This window comes from Scophthalmus maximus, chromosome 20 (assembly GCF_022379125.1).
Source record: "Scophthalmus maximus strain ysfricsl-2021 chromosome 20, ASM2237912v1, whole genome shotgun sequence".
Classification (NCBI taxonomy): Eukaryota; Metazoa; Chordata; class Actinopteri; order Pleuronectiformes; family Scophthalmidae; genus Scophthalmus; species Scophthalmus maximus.
In genome coordinates, this window is record NC_061534.1 from 3,258,866 (window position 1) to 3,282,819 (window position 23,954).

The 23,954-nt window shown below is 45.9% G+C and overlaps 2 protein-coding genes across 7 annotated transcripts in view; one reads left to right on the forward strand and one right to left on the reverse strand.

Moving 5' to 3' along the window:
* Positions 1 to 9,861, forward strand: part of stom (stomatin) — a 71,465-nt gene extending 61,604 nt beyond the window's left edge. The window contains exons 1-8 of one of the 4 annotated variants that reach the window (XM_035608063.2): positions 1,978 to 2,169; positions 2,902 to 2,937; positions 3,309 to 3,418; positions 3,685 to 3,757; positions 5,400 to 5,482; positions 5,564 to 5,767; positions 6,840 to 6,974; positions 7,152 to 9,861. In XM_035608063.2, coding sequence (XP_035463956.1) covers positions 2,109 to 2,169; positions 2,902 to 2,937; positions 3,309 to 3,418; positions 3,685 to 3,757; positions 5,400 to 5,482; positions 5,564 to 5,767; positions 6,840 to 6,974; positions 7,152 to 7,343 — 894 coding nt within the window. In that variant the 5' untranslated portion in view covers positions 1,978 to 2,108 and the 3' untranslated portion in view covers positions 7,344 to 9,861. Of the gene's footprint in view, positions 1 to 1,977; positions 2,170 to 2,901; positions 2,938 to 3,033; positions 3,055 to 3,308; positions 3,419 to 3,684; positions 3,758 to 5,399; positions 5,483 to 5,563; positions 5,768 to 6,839; positions 6,975 to 7,151 lie in introns of those variants that run through there. The other 3 variants (XM_035608064.2, XM_035608065.2, XM_035608066.2) reach the window with 3 other exon arrangements.
* Positions 9,862 to 9,933: 72 nt separating this feature from the next.
* On the reverse strand, positions 9,934 to 23,954 carry gsna (gelsolin a). Of its 3 annotated transcripts, none has more exons than XM_035608059.2 (17): positions 23,796 to 23,954; positions 18,173 to 18,374; positions 17,019 to 17,173; positions 16,456 to 16,617; positions 16,205 to 16,354; positions 16,018 to 16,107; positions 15,348 to 15,480; positions 14,761 to 15,065; positions 14,399 to 14,532; positions 14,208 to 14,298; positions 13,912 to 13,938; positions 12,920 to 13,090; positions 12,662 to 12,836; positions 11,620 to 11,741; positions 11,384 to 11,461; positions 11,216 to 11,276; positions 9,934 to 10,745 (listed from the first exon to the last, which is right to left on the reverse strand). In XM_035608059.2, the coding sequence occupies exons 2-17, from the start codon at positions 18,366 to 18,368 to the stop codon at positions 10,576 to 10,578; spliced, it is 2,220 nt and encodes a 739-aa protein (XP_035463952.2). In that variant the 5' UTR covers positions 18,369 to 18,374; positions 23,796 to 23,954; the 3' UTR covers positions 9,934 to 10,575. The 3 variants fall into 3 exon arrangements, with proteins under 3 accessions (XP_035463952.2, XP_047185323.1, XP_047185324.1); XM_047329367.1 differs by lacking the exon at positions 23,796 to 23,954 and adding an exon at positions 18,484 to 18,502; XM_047329368.1 differs by lacking the exon at positions 13,912 to 13,938.

A 23,954-nucleotide genomic window follows, 5' to 3' on the forward strand; every position in this document is an offset into this window, starting at 1 on the left:
TCTTTTCATGCTTGAGGGGGTCCTTTGCTGCACCTTTAAGTGGCCACACCGGCCACCGAGTCCTGGACACCGGTCCCAGCTTGGTGCTTTGTCAATGTGCTGTGACTAATCCAGGAGGGAGGTCCTGCATTACTTCTCTCACCCTAATTAAAAGAGGATTAGATGGGGATGGAGCTCTGGGCCACTCCGACATGCATAGCCGCCGCCGTCCCTTTCGCTTTTCCCCAGGAATAATCGCACTCCCTGGAATTGAGCTGGATTTTCTGCGCAGGGATGCCACCTGACCTCCGCGGACAGGTCGCTCGCCGAAATGGTTAAAGCTAAAACGTTAAAGGACAGTTGTGTCTCCACCACCTTCCTTTACACCTCCCGGTACAAATCATCCTAATGTAAGAATCTGTATTTTCAGTGACATGCAAATCAACCAGGTCACCACAAACATGGCAAAGTCCCAGTGTGAGAATCTACTGAATCAAGAGATCAATCAACTGGCAAGTGTGACACCGTCAGCCATGAACTGTATCTCAGCAGAAAAAAACAGGTGTGAGGGGTTGGTCGATCAGACATAAATTTGCCCTGGTGTTTGACTTGTAGGTAGTTTGACATGATCCAGCAGCCTTCCAGACAGCAACACACAAGCTGTGTCTAAATTCAGGGGCTACAAATTTCGGAGGTCTAGCGGGTAGCCCACCGAGTCCAATCTGAAATGAGACGGGTTGGTCTACGTAGAGGATTTCCTGTTTGCGTCACCGGCTTGTACCGCCCCTTTCCGATGCATTGTCAGCATAGCTTGCTCCTAAACTTTCGTCACTGGCATGCTATGAATCATTGGATCCACCCGATAGATCCGTTATCGCTCAGGAATGAACAGACGTATTTGTCGGCCACGTTTGAAGTTTCGGGCCTCCGAAATGGGACAGCAGCAGTCGACGCCGTCGGTCTTCAGATGCAGCCTTCGAAGGATGCCACCCCTGAATTGGGACGTGGCTATAGAAGAATGTAACCAGTGGTCACCCTATATGTATTTTCATCCAAATACTTTTAACTAGGACTTGTTTATCTGTATTCTGACTATTTTAAAATAACTGAGAGGGAATAAAGAACATTTTGTTTTCAAATTTCCAGTATATTTGAGCTCACTGTAAAGTCTGTAAAACTTTCATCCTCATTCGTGTCCAAACCTCTCAATTCACTAACTTTAAAAGCAGCTCATTTGCTGTATTTGCTCTCTGGCACCATTGCAGCCATGAAGCGGAACATGGTTTGCAATAGCTTTAGACTTATGCACAGAATTACAACAGCGAGTTAATTTGGTGGGTTATTAGTGGAAGCTGTTAACTAATCCTGCACTGTGGCTCATAAATAGCCAGCTGAGATTAGCTATAGTTTAAAGTGCTGGCTAATTTAGCTGCCAGCTGCCCCGGTGGTATATCCATAAAGCCAAGCTTCCCATCGATTGTTAAGTTTTCATTGTCATTTATCTGTCTGTCTGTCAGCAGGGTTACTCAAAAACTATGGAACTAAATATGTATTGCAATTTTGACCCAAGGAAGAATGGAGTGGATCCAGATAAGGCGTTCGCCTTGGCAGAGGTATCTGCTCTCTCCACGCCCTTTCTCGTTGAGAATTGAAATGAAACTGTACTCTGAGGCTATTAAAATTATGAAGATAATTCTTTACAGAAACTATATTTGTTTAAATTCGCTTATTGTCGTTTTCATTTCTCCCTTCACGATTCTTCTTCTTCTTCTGATGATGATTGTTTTTTTCTTTTCCTTAACATCAAATTGTAGCATTGACATGTACGTTGTATCAGACTCATGCCTGGAATATTGTTTTGTTTTGTTAGTGACATTGCGTTGAGTGAAGATTTATTAAAAAAAGAAAGAAAGAAAAGACCAAAAGTTCCAGTTGCAAAAACAGCACGCTGAGCCACGCCCTCTTCTACAAGCCTGCGCCGCAGCGCCTGCGAGTCAACGTTCAGGGTTTAATCGCACGTCGTTGCTCAGCAGCAGCAGCTCGCAGCCTCGCAGAGCCAAGGCCACTTTAGGACACACACACAACTGTTTACATACATTATTATTATTATTATTTTAAATCTGGTTGTAATGGACGGCGACAGGGAAGACTCTGCAATGAAGGAATCCAGACGACGGGAGCGTCAGTCAGGTAAAGGCCTTGGTGTGTTGTTGTGGGAATCATTTAGCTGCAGCGAAGCAAACGTGCTGGCTTGTTGTCGTAGTTCTTCTTCTGTCCGCCATTAACAGCCCTCAGCTGTTCCACCTGGTGTAGGAAACAAAAACAAATCTCACCGTTAGCAGTCAACACTCAGTGTCGTGTTAGCTCACACTGGCTAACCTGAAGCTACCGTTGCTTAGCATTAGCATGTGAGCGGAGCATGCTAATGCTAGCAAAGCGATCGATCGATCGTTAGCAAACGTTGCAGGGATTTTAAAAAAAATATATATTTTTTTTTTTCTTTTACAAAAAACGAAATAAATACTCAATGACGACGAAGCCGAATTGTGCCGGTTGCTTTAAAAAATAACAGTGATTAGTTTGTAAATGCAAACTGGTTCGCAACCGTCGTTTTTTTAAGCTTAGCGATAAATGTTCTGTTTTAAGCCAAGAGTATTGTTTATGTTAAGTTAGCTTAAACTAGTTAGCATTACAGCCGATTTACCTTGTGTCAGGGTGGGATCAGTTTAGCTCGATGCTAATCAGTGTTGGTTATTTCAGTGACACAGTGATGTAGCTGTTAGCATTAATGGCCCCCCCCCCCCCCCCCCCCCCCCCCAAACGATTTCAGTTACTGACACCTGCCTAGATAAACACCAGATAGTAGTTTTATTTTAACTTTAACTTTACTGAAAGGTTTTCCACTTCTAACTTTGTCTGTAGGTCCACGCAGGCACAATTTACACGATGTTGAAGCAGGTACGGATCTCAGCCGCTGACTTGGTTGCATGTGATGTGTCCAAAACTTTGGACTGCTGCAGGCCAGGGGCAGATGATGTGACTGCCCCCACGGTGTTTAGCCCCCACAGCAAATGGGTGTGTGGACATGTGGATGGAGGGTGACATTAAAAACCGACTGATCGTTTATTAAAGAGTGGCTGTTCAGAGATGGATGAAAGCTGCTCTGATTGCATGACACCAGATTGGAAAGTGCAGGTAGTTTAGCAAGATCATAATGAAAGAGTTTCGTCTTTGTCTTGCTTTTAGAAGAGCTGTTTGTAAATGCATGTTTTATTTATTATTCTATATCTTATTACTTATGTGTTTATCTTTTCTTCTTTTTCTAACAGCTTTGGAGAATCCGGACTCGGACAATGGCGTGTGTGGCTGGCTGCTGGTCGGGTTCTCCCTCCTCCTCATGCTGGTGACCCTCCCCATCTCCATATGGATGTGCATTAAGGTCGGCGCCTTTGTCCAAGTTCACTTGTATATTTTCCACTGTACAAGCAAAGCGGGCTGGATATGTTTATTCAGGGTTTGTGGAAACTCTAGAGTTTTGCGCTGCAGTCTCATCCTGTTTATTTAACTAACTGCCTTTAGAGGCTGTTGAACCATTGTTTGGCATTTAGTTAATTATAAAAGTACCCTGGGTAAACAGGCTATTTGCTTTTGGAAGAAAAAGAAAAGCTACGAGCCATTTGTGTGTTTTTTTCTCTCTGTGAACAGATCGTGAAGGAGTATGAGCGAGCCATTATCTTCCGCCTGGGGCGCATTTTGCGAGGAGGAGCCAAAGGACCAGGTCAGAAACCAGTGTTGTTGTTTTTATTTCATATTCCAGCATAAATATTTTTATGCCATCGCATGAGACAGTAGTGAGAAGGTCACACGACCAGCTTCTTCAGCTGATCTCGCCGGCCCTTCGTCATTAATGTGGTTCCACCCCCTGATTGATGACTCCCCTTCCAGCTGACTTTTAGTGACGTAGGTTGCTATGACAACTCAGCGGTTCGCCACAGAGTCTGCAGATGTATATACTGCACAGTGCAGACTACAAGTGACAGGCAATCACAAATGTCATTGTTATCATGGCGCTAGAGTAAAATCCAGTCTCAGTGATCCTCTGGGGGAATATGAACGTCTGTACTAAATGCTGTAGTTAGAGATAGTAGAGATATTTCAGTCTGGACCAATTGATTGACAGCCTGACTTTACTTGGGGGATTTTACTGTAACTGTGACAAACCCATTTTCTGTTTTTCCCACACATCGCTTTCGCTTCCTGCTTGTTCGTGAGCGCAACGACAAAGCACACCACAGAGCTTATACTAACATCGACTCAAAGTTCAACCAGTTGTCGCCACATAGACGAGCACTTGTATGTACACCAGTTCACTGAGACCCCACCCCACATACAGCCATGTGTCTACCAGCGCTGCTGCCTAACGTGTCTGTCTGAGGTCTGACTGCCTTAATCAGCCTCTTCTTCAGCGACGCTGAAAGGCAGCGAATGTGTTTAAATAAAATCCAGACTCCCACAAGGATTGATTTGCATACATCTCATAATTCACTGTCTCTTCTATCTTTGATTTCCTGTTTTCTAACTGAATCTAAAAAAAACACCAAAAAAACTCCATGCTGCGTCCTTTAAAAAAACGCTGAAACGCGACTCCTCTGAGAGCCGGAGGGGCCAGTGCTTTTATGACGGCACTCAGTAATTATAGCTCTCCCTCGTTCCCGAGGAGCCAGTGCCAAAGTTTGAATTCCGCACCTGGTTTCTAGCCCCCCGAACCTCCCTCTCATGTACTGCAGTTTTTTACAATAGTAACTTCACCCCATACATTTTTTTGGGATCTGTCACACGACGACAGAAGAGAAAGGGGTGTGTTGGAACATTTTGTATCGGTGTTAACGTCCACCATGAACAGAAATATCTATTGATAAACAAAGCTCTTTTTTTTAGGACTCTTATCAGTGGAAGAGTGACTTGATGTTTATTTTAGAGCCAGTTAGACGAGAACTCATCAACAATGCTGGGAATGTCTTGGCGGATACGACAGCTGAACAGATGGTTGTGATGTCAGCATTTAAACACACAATATCCTGACAAGAAAACGTGGCCCACAAGTCCCTAACTGGTATTAATGTTAGCTAAATAACTGCACATGTCTATCTTATTTTTCTCGGGCACACGGTGAGTATTGTTTATTGACTACTAATTCAATCATTGAGTTGAACCAGGCTGCAAATATCCGCAGCTTTGGCTCGGGCGCACAGCTGCGGTCTTAACAAAGGTGGCTTGAGTTTGGGGCCGTCTGTCGGAATCTCATTCGTCGGCGTGTTCTCAAACATTTGCAAAAGGAGCTCCCTCCTCATCGTCGTGTTGTTTACCGTGGCTTTGGGCTTTGTTCAAAAACTGTTTGCGTTTCCTGTGATTCCACACAGGGTTGTTCTTCATCTTGCCCTGCACCGACAGCTTCATCAACGTGGACATGCGCACCATCACCTTCGACATCCCACCGCAAGAGGTACGACGTGCACACGTCCAACGATCTCTTCCTGTTCTTTCCCCGTGTTTGTGTTTTAATCGCCGTCCTGCTCCTCCTCAGGTTTTGACCAAGGACTCTGTGACCGTGAGTGTGGACGGCGTGGTGTACTACCGGGTCCAGAACGCCACTCTGGCCGTGGCGAACATCACCAACGCCGACGCCGCCACCCGCCTGCTGGCCCAGACCACACTGAGGAACGTCCTGGGCACCAAGAACCTGGCGGAGATCCTGTCCGACCGCGAGGAAATCGCACACAGTATGCAGGTAGCCACACAGCACTACTACTCCCCGGCCAATCAGCGACAAGGGGCATTTTGTGTTCACGAGGGGGTCAATGGGAGCAGTTGGAGCAAGAGATGATAAATCTGGCAGATGCAATCAGATTTGAGCTCTAACAAAAGGAAAGAGGAGGAGCAGTCGTCCCTTCTGTCGCTGCCAGACCTCGTGGAGTGGCGCACACGTTATTGTACCGTCAGGAAGGAAGAGACGACCGAGGAACGGCCAGACATGATGCTGTTATTATCAGTTCTGAGTCATAATGTCAATATGCTGATGTAACTGTTTAAAAACAAAAGATAGTAAAAATAGATGTTCCTATAACGTAGAAAACCTGATTTCAGTGCCGCCTCTCTCAGAGTACAGTTGCATTAACAAACTGAAACTGTCAACCAACTGTTAAAAAAAATTGACGATTATTAATTCCTGTTGAGTTTGCCAATTTTACTTTCTTCGCCAGCTTCATTAGAGCCCAGCTCTGCAGACATGAACCTGCCAGCTTCATTAGTGTAGAAGCACTGATATGTTTGTTTGTCACTGACCATTGTCACTGAAACGCAAACGGAAAAACTAGTTCCACCGCTTCCTGCTGCTGTGGTTGTGAAGAGCGAGTGTGTGCATCACTTTAATCTGGTTCAGATCAGAGGCTGAATTTGGACATGAACAGTTTGTTAATCACACAGACAACAACTCTCTGGTTCCGCTGTCAGAGCAACTGTGATTTAATCTAGGCTACTTGATTATCAACTCAGATTCCTTTGTGGCTGATCGAGATGTGATTTCTTAACATAAGACTGAAACATAAAACCTGGTTGAGCGCCATCTGCTGGACAGATTAGAACAATACAAGATAGTTGGCTTTTATAGAGGAGGGTGAGGTCAGAAAGCTTTAAAGAATTGTCTTGAGAAAATCTGTGTTAAATAATCCACGTTCAGTCAAACATGAACACGGTGATTGATTTACACTGCGGGCGAGTCATCGTTTTTACTGCAGCTCGCTCCACGACGGCTCGTTAGAGTAAACGTTAAAACACTTGTCTCTCTCTCTCTGTCCTTTCAGTCCACTCTGGATGACGCAACAGACGACTGGGGCATCAAGGTGGAGCGGGTGGAGATCAAGGATGTCAAGCTGCCCCTTCAGCTGCAGAGAGCAATGGCGGCCGAGGCGGAGGCGAGTCGCGAGGCCAGAGCCAAGGTGAGAGGCCTACTTTTCTCAGAGCTGCTGTTTTCTCTGATGTGACTGAAGCTTCCACTTACACGTTAATATTCGCTGGTGGTATTTCTTCAGCCAAACTCTCGTGAATTACCTTTGGTGCGAACACACCATAACTCTTTCTTCTGTGACACTCAAACCCTCTCGTCCCTCCTCCAGGTGATTGCGGCGGAGGGGGAGATGAACGCCTCGCGGGCGCTGAAGGAGGCCTCGCTGGTGATCGCCGAGTCCCCGTCGGCGCTGCAGCTGCGCTACCTGCAGACCCTCAACACCATCGCCGCCGAGAAAAATTCCACCATCATCTTCCCGCTGCCGCTGGAGATGATGCGCGGTTTCATGAAGCAACAATGAGGAGTCTACATACACACTCACACAAACTACACGGACCATTTTACACGCACACACATTTAGGTCCGCAGCGCTAAACACGACAGTTCAGGACATCCTGATTATGGCTCATGATCCACTACGCTTTCCTCAAAAAAGACATCTTAGCATTTAACACCACAACACTTACAGTCGCCCGGCAGCCTACACACACACGTGTTCCACCTTTAGATCTGTCAAAAAGCCTAAGTGGGTGAGCAGAAGTAAAAAAAAAAAAGAAAGAAAAAAAAATGTAGCTTGTGTCAAATGTTTGCTCAGATCCGACCGAAGCAGATGCATCGCCGAACACTATTTATCGTTATTGTGAACGACGCGTAACCGCAGCAGGTGGTTCAGCTTCAATCCTGCAGGTTCCCCCCGACTGTCAAAACAAGAGGCAGGCAGCCCGAAACCTTTTCATCATCCCTCTCACAAACACATACAAAGGAAAGTGCCAGCTGGATGTGCAGCCTTACAACTGTGCACACACACACACACACACACACACACACACACCACTCATATTTACACAGCTAATATCTCCTGTTGCCGTGGCACTGTGCTGCGACCACTGCCAGTATCGTTGTGCCATAATTATTTTTCACGATATCCATCTGAGCGCTCTCGTGGCTTCTACTTCCAAATCCTCAAAAACCTACCTCTGTTTTTTTTTGACGTTGCATGTACTCAATGAATTTCAGAGGAAAACCCCGTTCCAACACGAAACCAGGAACGTACAGTACAAACGATACTGTACTTTAAAACAACAATATCATGCTGGTGTGTAGTAAGTGTTGCGAATACAGTTAAATTTGATGCATGAACACACCGGACAGTTTAAATTTTGAAAGGTGATGACGTATTTAAGGATTTCGTTTGGCGTTATTTATAAATTACTAACTAAAGATACTAATACGCATACTGTATTAAATATTGAAACGACCCCTTCCAATGACGTACCACTAATGCTGCAGGTACACACACACACACATACACACACACACATACACACTACATTCATTTAGCAGACACTTTTATCCAAAGCGACTTAACAATAAGTGCATTCAACCATTAAGATATTACCCAAAAGTGCAAAAATCAATGGACATTTATCAACACACACACACACACACACCCTTTCTCCTTTTACCATCACTGATGTCCCAGATTACAAGCTAACACGTGGCTGACAGGTCACGCAGATTCCTACTGGATGTTACTGTTCTATGTTTCAGTGTTACACAATACATAGTTTCAGCTTCAGCCCAAAGCCTTAAACTCACTGCCATCAATTCATTATATTCTAATATCACACTGCTATGCACTTCCTAAATGATTCTAACTTTTTAAACCACAGTATTTTATCACATTCATTCTTCTCTGAGTGTAACAAGCCAAATAATATGTAGTCGTCATATTCTTCCTCCTTTTGACGTATTAACAAACAGTGTTGTCCATGCTCATTACAGTATCTAGTCCATGTTTGACTTACTAGTGTTACTATATATGTACCATACATATAAATACATACACATATATAAATATAAATATACTGTATATATATATATAGCATTACAGTTCTGTGAAGTTTTTTATAGTTTTCAGGAGGAGGAGCGTCTCGCTAAAGCTGCTTTCAGACATGAAGACATTTTCCGGAGTGGCTTGTATGTGAGAATGAAAACTTTTCCCTCTTGCCCCCCTGGTAAAATGTTCGGATAATCGGCGCGTTGATGACCGTAAACCGAAAAGAAACAAGCACTTTCTGCGGCGGAGTTTAACGCCATGTCCTGGCTCTTACATGCCTCCGAATGTTCCGGATATCTTCCCGTGGGTGTGAGCGCGTCTGACCCGGGAAGATCTCCTGCTGCGTCCGTCACGTGAAATTTATAAACTCCAGAAAATGTGCGGATGCAATTTTTGCAGGAAATTCATGTCGGAAAACAGCTTGAGTTCATGTCGAGCCCTGGTTTTGCTGTGACTAGTCAGAGGGTTTGAGTTTGTTAAGACTTAACCCGTGTTTTAATGTGGCATAGATATTTTTTAAGTATGAATTATTCTTATGGAATACAAAGCCTGTCAAAAGCCTTACATTACTTTACTTCAGTAGCTCTTATATATTTGATTTTCTGCTACAACAGAGAAAAATTTATTTAACTACAGTTACATAGCAAATACAAGTATTTTTTGTTTACTTTCGCTCTTGTCTGGATCTGAACTGTTACAGAAAGACGTGGTCACGCTCACTCGCAGCGCGACCGCGTTTATCTCAGTAGCTTTGCTGCCTCTACTCTGTCACTTCTCTGGTTATTTGACATAAGAGAGAAAAAATGTCATCAGAATTATATTTCATTTAGTATCTGTAGTTTAAAAATTATTTAAAAAATATCTTACTCTGGAATTATGGTTCTGTTAGTTTTTGCCAGCGAACTCATTTTTGTACACTTTGCTAGTGTTTGATATGGTTTTATCTTGACATATATAAATAAAGATTTTATCTAAATCATCTTACTTTCCGTGGCTTTCACTCCTTCAGTAAAGTGCTTCGTTAAAAAAGCAGAGAGACTCGACACGTGACGTGTTTTAATTTGGTTTTATTGAAACGATAACCACAAGGCTTTGGGAAAACCTCAGAGGAAGTGTCAAGGGAGACGTGAATGGGTTTTTGAAGCGGCGAAGCATCGGTTTCCCCTTAAAAAGTTGCAGCATCACACACAGCTTCCTGGGCACAACTCTGTCATTTTAATAAAAAATAAATATAAGAGACATCTTAACTGTAAAGGCATCCTTCAACCAGATCAGTACCTTCCTAGGTTAACCAGGTGAACTGTAAAACTAGAGGAAAGAATGTTAAGGCATTGGTTGTATTGCTTTTAATGAGCGGTGTTAATTTGGCAGTGTGTTTTTTAATGTTGCAAAAGCTTCGAACTCTTATTTCTACTGGAAAAATATGAAATAAATGAGAAAAACTCAGCAGAAAGTTTCATAGTGCAAAACCCTACAGGAAGTCTGTGCATCTGTTAAAGCTCTACTTCTATTGGCTGGTTCCCTAAGGAGTGAGGCCATCACTCTAGCATGCAAGACAAAGTGGATGAAAACTCTTTAAAACATAACGTTTTTTTAAAAAATGACTTATTTGCATTGGCAGCTGGAAAAGTCTTAATGATTGTGGTGGCAACAGGGAGACAAAGGGCCGATTGGGGGCGGGGGGTCCGGGAGCTCAGAGGGCCAGCTCGGCCATGGCGCGCTCCAGAGGGTTGCTGGTCCAGTAGTCGTGGTCCCAGCCCAGGAACCAGCCGGTGAAGGTGGGCGGCTCGAAGCCCTGCTTGATCTTGACGATGGGCGTCCTGCGGTCCCTGTTGGCCGGGTCCGTCTCGATGTAGCGGACGGCTAGAGACGAAGAGAGGTTGGATTAATGACGGCCTGAAATCTCATACGCACAGTAGATATCGTAGAAATATCTCTTCTCCGTTGATCCATGTTTTCTGTTACGTGAAGACATGCAAACTTATCACTTATTTTAATACATTGCTATTAGCAGCTAAAAAATATGTCAGTGACCTGGTAAAGTGAATTTTGCTTCTACTTTGCAACATAGATTTTGTCTCCGTACACATTCAAATATTTAATATTGATGAATTAATGCTAGTTTTATTATTCATGCTGCCTTAACGTTGACCAGCTTTTAATTCCAAATGACTTTTTGGACTTACTGTAGATACAGTGAAAATTTTAGAAAGCTTTCTTTAAGAGCAGTGAGACTATTCTAAACCATTCTAGTGCCACATTGATAGATATCATATAAATCGTGTATGTACATAAAAATAATACGGTGTTGAGGGTTTTATTTAGTTCTTTACCAGATGGCATGGCTTCAGTCTTCTCCTCCTCTTGGGCCTCGTTTCCGATCCAGACAAACACCTGAAAATAGAAATGGTTTATGCAGATTTGTTCTTTTTTTCGACAGTATTGCAGCGACTCTGGATTAATATACAGCCACAGAGGTTAAAAGCTTCGGCTCCCTTTACCTGCTCCCAGGTGTCGAGGATCATGACGTCGTCGGTGGCGAGGTCGTCCTGGGTCATCTCCCCGGGCACCTCCTCAATCTGAGAGGAGGGAGACGGATTTAAAGATGAGGGGATTGATGTGTTGATTTAAAGGGTTGCTACACTCAAATGAACACTTTCTTTTTTTTTTCCAGCTGAGCAGCTCTCCAGTGAAAAAGTTCTTTGTGTGAAATAACTCGACATCCAAAAAGACTCACGATGAAGTTTCCAGTCTTGTTGGAGCAGGCGAAGAGTCTGGGTGGATGGGCGTCCATCTTGTCCTTGAGTCTGGTCGACGTGCGGTACGCCGTCTTTCCTCCCAGGGCCTCCCAGAACTGATCTGTGAAGACACACACACACACACACACACACACACACACACACACACACACAAGTTATCCAGCAGTTAGTTGAGACCATATGTCTCATGTCTTCCCTCTAAATATGATGCAACAGCCAGCAGGAGACTGACAGCTGGATATCAGTCTCTTTAGAAGCTAAATGCTACACCACATTTATAATTAGGATAGCTGCACAATTGCCAGACTTGGGCCGCATTTGGACAATTATCGGACCAAACCAATTTGGTCACCTAGGATACGGTGCGTGTGCCAAAACACTACGAGCTAAACGGGGCTAAAAAGCTCCTCAGAGCGTCAGAGTTGGTGATGTCACAAATGAACATTCCCTTTCACATTACAGTTCTTCAATTAATGTGAATTTTGAATCATTGTAAAGTAGCATCAGAAGAAATGTTAACGAAGAGTTTTACACAACACGCAGCATCAATTATGAATAATGAGCCGCTTCTAAACCATCTTCGTTGGCTCACAGAAATAAAATGTCGTATTTTGTCGGGAGAAGCCCTCGACTGAAGCCAGTTCTTAAAAGCGGGGGCGTGAATTAAAAATTCAATCTGTTGTTGTTTTTAGCCGGAGGTTCTATAATTCCGTTTCTTTTCTTTGAAAGACAACATCACATGCTTACTGAAAACATCTGAAGGGGGCGAGACAATCGCTCCCTTTGTTTTAATATAGATGAACACAAGCTGCACACGATGCGAGAAGAATACTACTTCACACGGAAGCTCTGCGCTTTCACAGCTTGACCTCAGCTGGAAGCCGACACAGAGATAAATCTCGAATACGTACGTATATATATATATATATATATATATATATATATATATAACTGCTGTTGTATTCAGTTTCAAAAGCAAGAGAACAGGAGATATTCATTGTGTTCATCGTGCTTCCTCACCAGTCTCTCCTCCCTCCGACAGCTCGGAGGCCGACGCTCCCAGGATGTTGCACAGCTGCTGGGCGCCCTGCTTCTCCGTGTCACTGGCGCCCACTCCCACCCACATGAAGGAGTCGCCGGGCGTCACCAGGATGAACGCGTCGTTGGAGTTCAGGTTTGACGCCGCGGCGTCAAGCTGCACGGACACGGAGAGGTCCGAGATTAACACGTGCCACACCAGGGTGGTGTGTTTGGGATGGACTCGGCTTTTTCTCTTACCTCCACGGCTCTGGTGTGTCCTGCAGAGTTGGACCGCACCTGGAAGAGTCGACTCTCGGCCGGAGCGGACTGACCTCCGTCTCTGGACGTGCCGCCCTTGTACACCACCATGGGCTGCCCATTGAACAGACTCATCAGGTGGGCCGGCTCCTTCCCCTGCACCACCCTCACCTGGTTCAACCAACAACACAGTCACAACTCAACAACGAGGGGAGACGGTTGCTTCGGTAAACTACCGTAGTAAAAACACTTCATGCAGTAACAATGTGCGAGAAATATCTGCTGCAATCCCCACTGCAGACACAAGATGGCAGCACTGAGCCGGTGCCACAAGGTGTTGAGTGTCGAGCCCAGTGAAATGTTGGAAACTGTGAGGAAGCAGGTTATGTCTGAAACCACGGTCGGCGGCTTTTGTCATAAATATTTATGGCTGTGAGGTGAAGGCGGTGCAGTCAGCTCTCCTCTCGGTCGTCACGGCAAATTATGATAATCCTGAGTTCAACGTGAAGAAGAGAGTTTTCACATTGAAGTCCAGAGTTGTGCACTTTCAAACTACAAGCAGTCGTACAAAACATTTCCATAATGTGTAACTTTGCCAATTTTATACTTGGGCAAAGTTCTTGTGGACAACACTTCTTTTTTGAACTACACACACACACACACACACACACACACACACACACAGAGTCATGCTGAGTCAGCACAGACGTGAAGAAGACGTGAACACAGAAGGTTGTGCGTGCAGAGAGACGACGAATCGCAGAACGCAGAAATGAAGGAATGGACAGAGAGTTTAAAAAACATTGGACAGTCGTTACACTGTCGCTCTGTCAAGTCAGGACGGAGTGTGTCCCTTCAACACCGACATCAGAACGTCCTGTTTGTCTTCCACTCTCGATTGTATATTTATATACTTTTGCTTCTTTTCATCTCTGGCTCTGGACAAAACGTTTTTCGAGTGATGAGGTCAGCAGGCGATGGACGGAAAGTACCTGAGTGGTTATAGGAGCGCCGACAACCTGAGGTTCACAAGGAAAAGGTCAGAAACCAAGGAGGAAAGAAGAAGAAGAAGCAGCAGCAGCAGCAGCATCAGCAGGAGGAGCGGAGGGGGAACCAGGAGCGAGAGGAGAAAGAGTGAAAGGACGTAAAGGTCAGACAGGAGGAGAGGAGACTGTGCTCAGTGAGCCAGAGGAGAGAGGAGACATTAATAACAACGAATGATGGAATGAAGATTAAGCTCGCACGAAGAAGAAAAAGGAAACACACTTGAGGGGACGAGATGTTTTACCTGGACGGGACCGCCGCCGAGCTCCTCGTCCAGCTGGGCCCCGAGGATCGCCGAGGCCCCGATCTCGTCCTGACTGGAGTCCGTCCCCTGCCTGGGAAAACACAGATCCAACACACGCGCTTGTTTTAAAAATCAGTATCAAATATTAGAAAGACGTTCAGGTCGGACTCCTGCGCCTCTCGTCTTCTCACCACATGTAGATGATGTGTCCCTGGCGTCCTCCGTGATGGTAGTTGTACAGGATGATGTAGCTGTCCCCGCCGTAGAACTGTCCGTATGTGGACGCATCCACCGGCACCTTGTCGGATCCCTCGATACGCCAGATCTGTCCAAAAATGACCCCCCCCCCCAAAAAAAACTTTAATATTTCAAATTTAAACACATAGCACATGACATCACTCCCTAAAGCTACATGTACTAAAGTCCGGACATGTTTCCTGACCACGGTGTGAACGCACGATGAGGATTCACCACCAGAGGGAGCTGTGCGGTCATCGTCAGAACAGTTCTACACCTGCGCCCCCTACTGGATGGAAAACAGGTGACACCTCACCTGCTTCTCCCCGCTGCCGTCGTCCACCATGCCGTGCTGCGCGGCCATGGCGTCCGAGTCGTGCAGGCCGGCGGCGTCGAACGGCACCTTCTCGATCTTGGCGATGCTGTTGGCGATGTAGGCGACGCCCAGGCCCTGCGTCTGGTCCCGGTCCCGCCAGTTCTTGAAGAACTGCTTGAAGAGCGGCGTCTCGCCCATCTCCGGCAGGATCTGCACCTGCGTGTGCTTGGGGTAGCCCATCTTCTTGATGAACTCGTCGGCCGCCTTCATCGACGCCTTCCGCTCGTCCATATTGGCGTCTTTGCCTGTAGGAGAGAAACGTAGTCAGGATTGTTATATTTAGTGGGGAAATATAACAGGTTTTTTTTTCTTCTACGCAAACTCTCAAAAATGATGCGACCATTTGAATTTAGAAAACTTTTCGAAAAGTGAGTTCAAAAGAATATTAAAGCTCCCATTATCATACACTCTATGAAACGAGGAGAAAGAATAAATAGAAACAGAATAAATTATAATTTTTTTCAATGAATGTAATAATATTTCTATCTGCAGTCCGGTGAATCCACTGCCGCTCCCCCCGCACCGACCTTTCCAGACGAAGATCTTGCCGTCGGAGCCGTGGTCCAGGATGAAGCAGTCGCCGGACTCCAGCGCGCTCTGGGCGAAGGGGTTCTCCGCGGCCACCAGTGCGATGGTCATGCCGCCGCTGGCGTTGGACACCTGTAACAGGTAGGGAGGGGGAGTTCTGATTAGAGGCACGAGGGGACATTTTGTCCCGTCTTCGTCCAGGGCTTTTTGAACCTGCTCACTAGGGACATGATCAAGGAGCAGAAGTGTGAAATGAAACAGACATAAATCTCATTATTTCAGATATTTACAGCTTTTTCATTGACAATCCTCACATTAAAAAATGTTGTTTTTTTTAGGTTTTTACCAATTTTCACTTTGATTTTATAAATTCAGAAATTAATAAATAAGAAATACAAATAAAAAACTGTAAATGGTGAAAAGTGGTGCAGACACTCTTTTTTTGAAAAACCTATTATAGCAGCACTATAGCACTATATGTGTTTGTACAGAGTGAATAACAGCGAATGTTTTAATTCTCCTTCCTCTGTTTTAAACCATTTTTTTTAACATTACAATAATGGATATTAGAAATTGATCACAAAGCAATGAACAAAATCCACCATTAAAAAGTGAAAATACTGCGACAGTATGTGAATCCGAGGTGGTGCCACCACCCATCTCCCTCACCTTGTAGAGTTTGGCCCGCTTCCTGTTCGAGGCGTCGGCCTTGATGTCGTCCGCGTCTCCGGCGGGCAGATCCGGTTTCTCGCCCAGAACCTTGAGGGGGCAGACGCAGCGATTTTTAACGAACCGTCTACCGCAGTGGAAAAAAAACCCCGAGAGACTTTTTATTTGTTCCTCATGAGTCCTTCACCTCGATCATCTTCTCTCTCTCCATCCCCTCGTCGCAGACGTACAACCGCGCCCTGCCGCAGCGCTCGTTGTCACGGATACCCTTGGCGACCTGCATCGCCTTCAGCTTCTCGAAGCGGTTGCTCTGGGAGCCGCACCACTGGAAAATCTCCTGCACAACAACAACAACAGCAAAGACGAGATTATTGTACAGTCGGTGGATAAAATCTTTACTGATGATATTATTGATATAAATATGTATATGAGACTCACGTCTCCCAGGTCCAGGATGAAGCAGTCTCCCTGGTTGAAGCTGTCCCAGCTCACCGCCACCTCTGTGGCCCTGACGGAACGCCGACCTTTGACCTGGAGCACCCGCTGCACAGACACCTCGTTGGTGACGACGTGCTTGAACCCAGATGCCACGCCCCCTTTCTGTGAGGTGAGAGTTACAAGTTCAAACATTTTCAAAATAAAACACATGCCTTAGAAGAAAATACACTAATAACTTCAATCAAATATTAAAACAGGAAATAATTGTAATTTTTACCGGGACATTTCGACAGTTCATTGCAAAATTAACATCATAACAAAATGGATCTCCTAATTTAAAGGTGCAGGACAAAATAAAAGTTATGTTTAAAAGTTTTATTGGTTATAATATATTTTAAATGATATGTGGAAGTGTAGCTACTTGTATCATACATTACTGGATCTTACCTAATTATTTTTTTTTTACAGTTATTGAATAAAAAATTCATTTAAACATTTAAAATATGATGAAATACATAAATGTAAAAAATGTCAATGAAAACATAAAAAAAAAAAGATCTCACCATGTACTTGAGTCCGGACTTGAAGTAGCCCAGGAAGGTTTTGGACTCGTGTCCCTGCACCTCGCGGTACTGGATTGGTTTGCCCCCGAGGAAGTCGTCCATCTGGACCGTGAAGATGGCCGCCGAGCCCCTCTCATCCTGGCTGCACAAATCACCTGCACCAGAGGAAAGACACGCGTCGTCCACCATATTAATCAGAGTCCTTTATTCCGTCTCTCCACGTCCACGCAGAGTGTCACATTTTGTGTTTTGGACGAGTTCTCTCGCTCGGGAGGTCGATGAGCGGGAGCAGCAGACACATTAATAAATGCAACATTATTGCGGTCACACGGGTCAGAGGCGCGTGGGAGCGTTACATCAGATCCTGCTGCTCACTGGTAAACGCTGTTTCCATGATCAATCCGACCGACTGAAAGCTCATGGAATCAATGCAGGGGAAAAAAAGACCAGACTCAGCTTCTGGGTAAATATAAATCCTAATAAATGACCTGCTCAGACACACACACACACACACACACACACACACACACACACACACACACCACACCACACCACACCACACCACACCACACCACACCACACCACACACACACACACACACACACACACACACACACACACACACACACACACACACACAGAGAACCACACATCTGTCACTTTGACTACAGACACAGGAACCAATTTGAATTTTAATATAAAAGTGAAAATGACATTGACGTCCAGTTAAATCCACGTGTCTCTATAGTTGGTGATTTCTTAAGTTTTTCCAATGCACTGAAAGATTAAATTCTGGGTTCAGACATCACATATAAAATATTAAAATCAGTTCATACAGTAGTTCATAAGAAGTAGCTCCTTTTTTTATTTTATTATTCGCATACTTTTTTGTCTTTGATCTTATTTCTGTTGGATTTATCAGAACTGATTTGGTGTTTCATGCATCTAAGATGTCTTTATATTTAATGTGTTGTTTTTTTTTTAATGAAAAAAATGACCACAAAGTAAAGACGCTGCTCAGAAGCCTTTAATCCAGTGACCTCTCTTTTGCTGCAACGTGTCTCATCTTGTGATTCAACTCCGAGCGTTTACACAACTTCATCTGCCATCTGGAGGATTGCGTTTTTCCTTTCCTCCCTCCCTCCCTCACTCACCGAGCCAGAAGTGCAGGTCGTACTGCAGGTTGCCGGAGCGCTGCTTGATGGTGTTGAGGAGGAGGTAGGCGTCCCCCGTGTAAAATCCCCCGTACAGGTTCTCCGGCACGGGCACCAGGTCGAAGTTCTCCACCCTCCACACCTGGAGGCCCGGCTTCTGTCCGGCCCGCTCGAACTCTGGGTGCTGCGCGGCCATCCTGCCCTGCGGCGACAGATCACGCACCTCAGATTCAGTGGCAACAAGCTGCGATTCCACAGGGCGGCGGTCAAACGCGGCGGAGATAAGAGTCGTAAAAAGGCTTTGTAATTACCCCTTTTTTTTTTAAAAAAGGAGCGACACTGCTCTGTTCGTCTGGGTGTTTGCTCTGGAAAAATATGAAGCCGCCTTCCCACTTAAGGCAGAGTTGTCGCCATGGATACAAAGATAAAGTTTAGGGTTATAGTTAGATATTAATGCACAGCAGGGTGAGTCACCGGTGCCCCGTGCTCAGGGTGTTCCCCCCCCAGTCGGCAGGAAGAGGAAGTCAGGCGTAGTCATAGCCGCCAGTGTAATTATATACACACGAGGACTCTGGTTTATGACTAGATATATTCACGCGGACGCAAGTGTCTGCAAACTGTGGGTGGGAGGATATCTGCAGATGTTTCTATAACAGAAAGAAAATGATGTTAGACAGCTCCTCCGCCTCCACCGACGTCATTTGAGGGGAATATCTTTTCGGAAGAATCCTCCACTCGAGTGGATTTCAAGAGACGGAAAGAATCTATGAAAGGACCAGAGGCCAAAGTTAATCGATAACGCGACCAGATGGGAACGTTCCGCTTCTGGCCACTTCCCGTGTGAGTCGAGTGCTGAACCTGACGGGCCGCAGATGCACTCAGAGCTAAGACCCGACTTCCCCTCGAGGTTGAGGCTGGTGAAATCTGTTCAAACCTGCGGCTCTGTGAAGAGAAATCAAGGCAACTTTATCTCACTGGTGCAAATTATTAATCTCAAATTGCCATAAAGCCTGATCATTGATTTACAACAGAACATACAACGCGTCCGAAAGCGAGCAAAGTACTTTAATTCAAGCAACAAAGATCGAAATCAAAGCAACAGAGGCGGGAAACTTTGCGAAATCTTTGAGAACAATTGATTTAATGTGTACTTTGATCTTTTTTTTTAGTTTGGTCCACGTCCCATCTGCTAACATGGAGAAGGCCTTTTGGTTTTTTTACGTATACTGCGGTCGACCTGTAAGTGTCCACATATTCCAAACTGCAGAAGACATTATTATACACTACTGTTCTCTCCGGGACTAATAACATCAAATTTGCCCTGACGGACACATCAGTCTAACCTCAAGTCATTCACTCACACCACGACCTCCAGTCACGTCTGACAGCAGCACAAGACGCACGGCGCCCGATCAAGTGTTTTTCGAGGGCGAGTCTGTGCAGCGTTGGATTATCGCAGCCTGCAGGCGTCTCGCTGCACTTGTACATGTGTGGATGGCTGAGAGTTCTTTTATGAAGGGAGTTGAGCATCCTGTTAAAATGCTCAGTAGATCAAAAGTGCCACTGTACAATTTTTGGGAAATTTTATTTTTGTAAAAAAATCTAAAAGAGCATCTTTTACTGCTGGAAACTGTTTTGTGGTTAAACGTAAATGTTTTCAGCGTCAGATGACACTGTCAACTCTGTGCAGCAACACTTCTGCAGCAGACGCACACACACACACACACACACACACACACACTGACTCCAAGCCTCATATTAATTGAAGGCTGGCACCGCGAACGCTGCACGGAGACTGTAAACAGCTTCTCAACAGTGGAGCCGTGTTCTCAGATTAGAATCTGGCCTCTCGCGGTGCATTTCTTCCCCCGTTTCGCTCGTATTCCACACGTATCGCCAGAGAGCAAGAAATATATATATAAACCGGAGGTCACGCAGTTCGAAAATGGACACAGACTCTCGTTTTACACAGGAATGCCATTTGGACGTGCCGCCGCACTGGAACAAGAGACGCTCGTTCTTCTGCCCACAAACACGGCCGGAATCTGCTGCCGGCCCTGGAAAAGGGAAGTGGCTCGGAGTCGACGCAACCCAGCAGCCAAACAACAAAAATGTGGGGGCAATTCTTTATGGACATTGTCCCGAGCTCATGTCTGGAAACAAGTCCTCACTCAGTGTAACACAGATTTAAAACACCGGCCGTCTCCCGCGTCCTCCATAATGACGGACAATATCTTCACCGTTGGTAAAAGGCCAAAACCTGTATGTCCCTGGTCATAAATCCTTCTGACTGTAACGCTGCAACCCTTCATCCGGCACACCCGGCAGTACGGAAACAGCTTGCGTGCGGCGATCTGAACCAAACAAGAGGATCCTAGTCTTTATAACTGAGGGACGTCGGTGACATAAGACCCGCTCGGCCTGCGTCCTTCAACTAAAGTTTTGCATCTCTGCTTCCACGAAAGTCTGAGTTTCGTGACAAGCGGCTCATTCCACCCCCATTACAAATGTTCACTGCAGCTTTTTCTCAAAGTCTGAAAATAGAGCCGACTGTTGCGGAAGACGACAGGCCTCTCATCCAACGACAGCCGCACGCACGCACGCGCACACACACACACACACACACACACACACACACACACACACACACACACACACACACACACACACACACACGCCTTTAATCACATTCTACGAGATCTGAGTTCCTCCCCACCGAGTCTGATGGTGGAGTCTAGTCGCTGCACATGAAAACGCCGGAGTCAGATACTGTTCTGTGACTTCATGGGAGCAAACAGCAGCGTCTGCGTCACCTCAGGCTTTGGGGAAAATCAAAGCCAATCTTGGATGAAAGGAAGGGGGAAAAAAAGTGCTGGACACCAACATTGAAATAATCTAACGGAGCACAAAGAGTTCAAGTGTTTTTTTTGGAATATTTGTCGGCGCTTTCTCTTAATGAAGGGCAGCAGCCGACTAAGGGCGGCTCCTGGTTGGGGACGGTGACTCGGGGGACGGGGGTTTGACTCAGCGCTCCTGAATAGAAGCAGGTCACATGACTGGGTGTTGACGCGTCTGTGCAGGCCTCAACCCTGCGGAAGCCTCCGGACCTCCGGACCTCCCAACAAACATGGAGGGAGCCTGTCACTCCAGATTCCAGCCCCAGTTATTCAGTCCCCTCCCCCCTCCCCCCATTTTTTTCCCCTCTTGCCCCGGCGTCTCTTTTGTCTCTCCTGCCTTCGGTGTGAGGCCTGAGTGAAAACTCCCGGCCTGATCCAGTGGCTCCGTGTTACTATAGAACTATATTTACAGCCCTTGTGAGTCGTAAGGCCGGCGACCCGCTTCAACAACAAGCCGCAGAAGAGTTTTATCTGAGGGGGAAATCTGGATTTCTGAGCACTGGGTTTTTCTTCCTTCAGGAGCAGGAGTGAGGGGGGGGGGATGGGGGATGGGGGGGTTCCTGATGACTCATTTTTTTTCCATGCTCGACACTCTCAGCCTTGTTCAACTGCTCCGCAACGCGACGTGGACGGACGCCGGCCTTTCGTCTGTTTGCACAGTGTCCAAACGAGTGCGCGACCACAAGCGGAGGTTTATGACTTTGCGGGCATCCGCCCACTGATTTATGGACGGTTATCAAAAGATATGAGAGAACCATCCACCTGAAAACACAGGCCACTAAACTCCTAACGCATTATGAAGCCATCGTTTCTGAACAAAATGGCGTCTTGTTCCACACACAACTGAAAGCACGACTCGATGCTATAAATATAGACGTTTGCATGTAATTATTGAAATTTCATCTGTGCAGATAAGGATACATAATCAACATCGCACACAATCAGCCTGTAGATGCCGTGATGTCGAGGAGAGCGGCCTTGTGTTTCCTCAGCTGGAAAAAAACCCAAATCATTGACTATATTCAAATCAACGGGGAAACACTCAACTGTTCTTCCTCAAGTACAGGAAATATTTTCCACAACAATGTTCGTGTTGCTGATTATCACGTCCTCCTGTTTGTATTTGAATGTAGAGGATGTGACGGCTTGATTTACAGTGAAAACACCAATCTCACTTGGAGCTAAGCGACAAGAGAAGTATTCATGTCAGCGCCCCGCCCAAACGTCGACCCACAATGAATAACTCATTCCAGTTATTTTTCACTGATCTGCCCCCGACCCTCTGGTCATGGGGCACGATTATGTTTACGTTTCACAACTTTGAGTCCGGTGATTTGAAGTCCACAAGAAGACATCTGGTGGTTTTTAATTAACACTTAAGCTCAATTCGATCAAAGAGTTAATTCGCAAACGTCCGCCGTTTAGCCAATTTCACCCTGAAATACAGTTATTTAAACGCTGAAACTATGATTGCACTGAAGCTATAGACACGCTCAGCCCACATCTCATATCAACAAAATCATATCATGCATCTCATAATAACAACCTCATTCCCTCCTCCCACACTCTGAGAGGACGGCCGCTGCATGACTGTGTGACCACAACGGCTTGTTTGTCACCAAACATCAACCTATGTTTAAGTTTGAATAACAAGAGAGACGAGCTGTCATGTCTACGTCGGTCTCTCAAGTGTGTCTCTCGGAATTTGTACTTTTTGGAGCCGGGGCGGTGGCAAAGACCTCAGACCGCCTCAGTGTGGCACGTCAGAAACTTTCTGGTGGCATCACCAGATGCAGACGGGGAAGCTGGAGACAAGAGAAGCATGACGCCGCCATGAATGTGTTCGACCTTCCCGTAAAACAAAAGCAACACTTCCCGTCTTTCTCTTTCCCGTGAGGAAGACGGAGGAGAATGTTCAGCTGTTCCGGTCCTCCGCGCGGGCCGGCACACAGTTGTTCGAGGCGCAGGTCTTAATCTGAGGAGGGGAGCAGCAGCAGCACAGTCGCCGGATGCAGGGGCATCCCATAATCTGACAGCTGAGCGCGTGGATCCGACACAGGGCGACTTCTGGTTGGCTGACAAATGTGTGTGTGTGTGTGTGTGTACTTTCTTATTGCACACACCTCATGGCTGCTGCTGCTGCTACAACAACGCACACACACACGCAGGATGTTGTGACTAACTTCCTCAATCTCACTATTTGGTTGTGCGTTCCTATGGCAACCGCAGATGCCTCTAAAATAGCATATGGAGCTGCTGAGGAGATCCGTCTCCTCCCCAGCTGTGGCATCTGACTTGTCATATGAATGACTCAACCTCTGCGGTCGGTTCTGTGGCCTGTGTCCAAGTTTGAGGTGGAACCCTCTGAGTTTGGAAAAAAAAAAAGAAGAAATCTCCATCCAGTGTTTTCCACCGCAGGTCCATATATGGCAGCAGCAGCAGCAGCAGCAGCTTTCAGACAATAAAAGTCTGCTTGACGCCACTTTGGATGAGCCACACACATATGACGTTATACACGCAGAAAGAAGGACAAGCGGATGATTTCACTCCTCACACATTATTGCAGACCTTCGTTCAAAAGGCGCATGATGGAAAGTAACGGTTCGTTATTCTGTCGCGATAGTTCAGGGAATCGGATTAGCAGCAATCTGTGTCCCGGGCCTGTTTTCATCCATCATAGAAGAAGAAGAAGAAGAAGAAGAGGGAAGTGTTTCTCTTTATCTTACCTGGACGCGTCGGTTGTGATCGGGGGACAGTCGGACGGTGTGTGTGTGTGTGTGTGTGTGTGTGTGGAGCAGACTGTGCCGAGGTGTGAGCTCTTCGCGGTGCAGCGGGAGGCGGAGAGGCGTCGGGGCGGCGGAGAGGCGAGAGCCGCTGTTTATGAT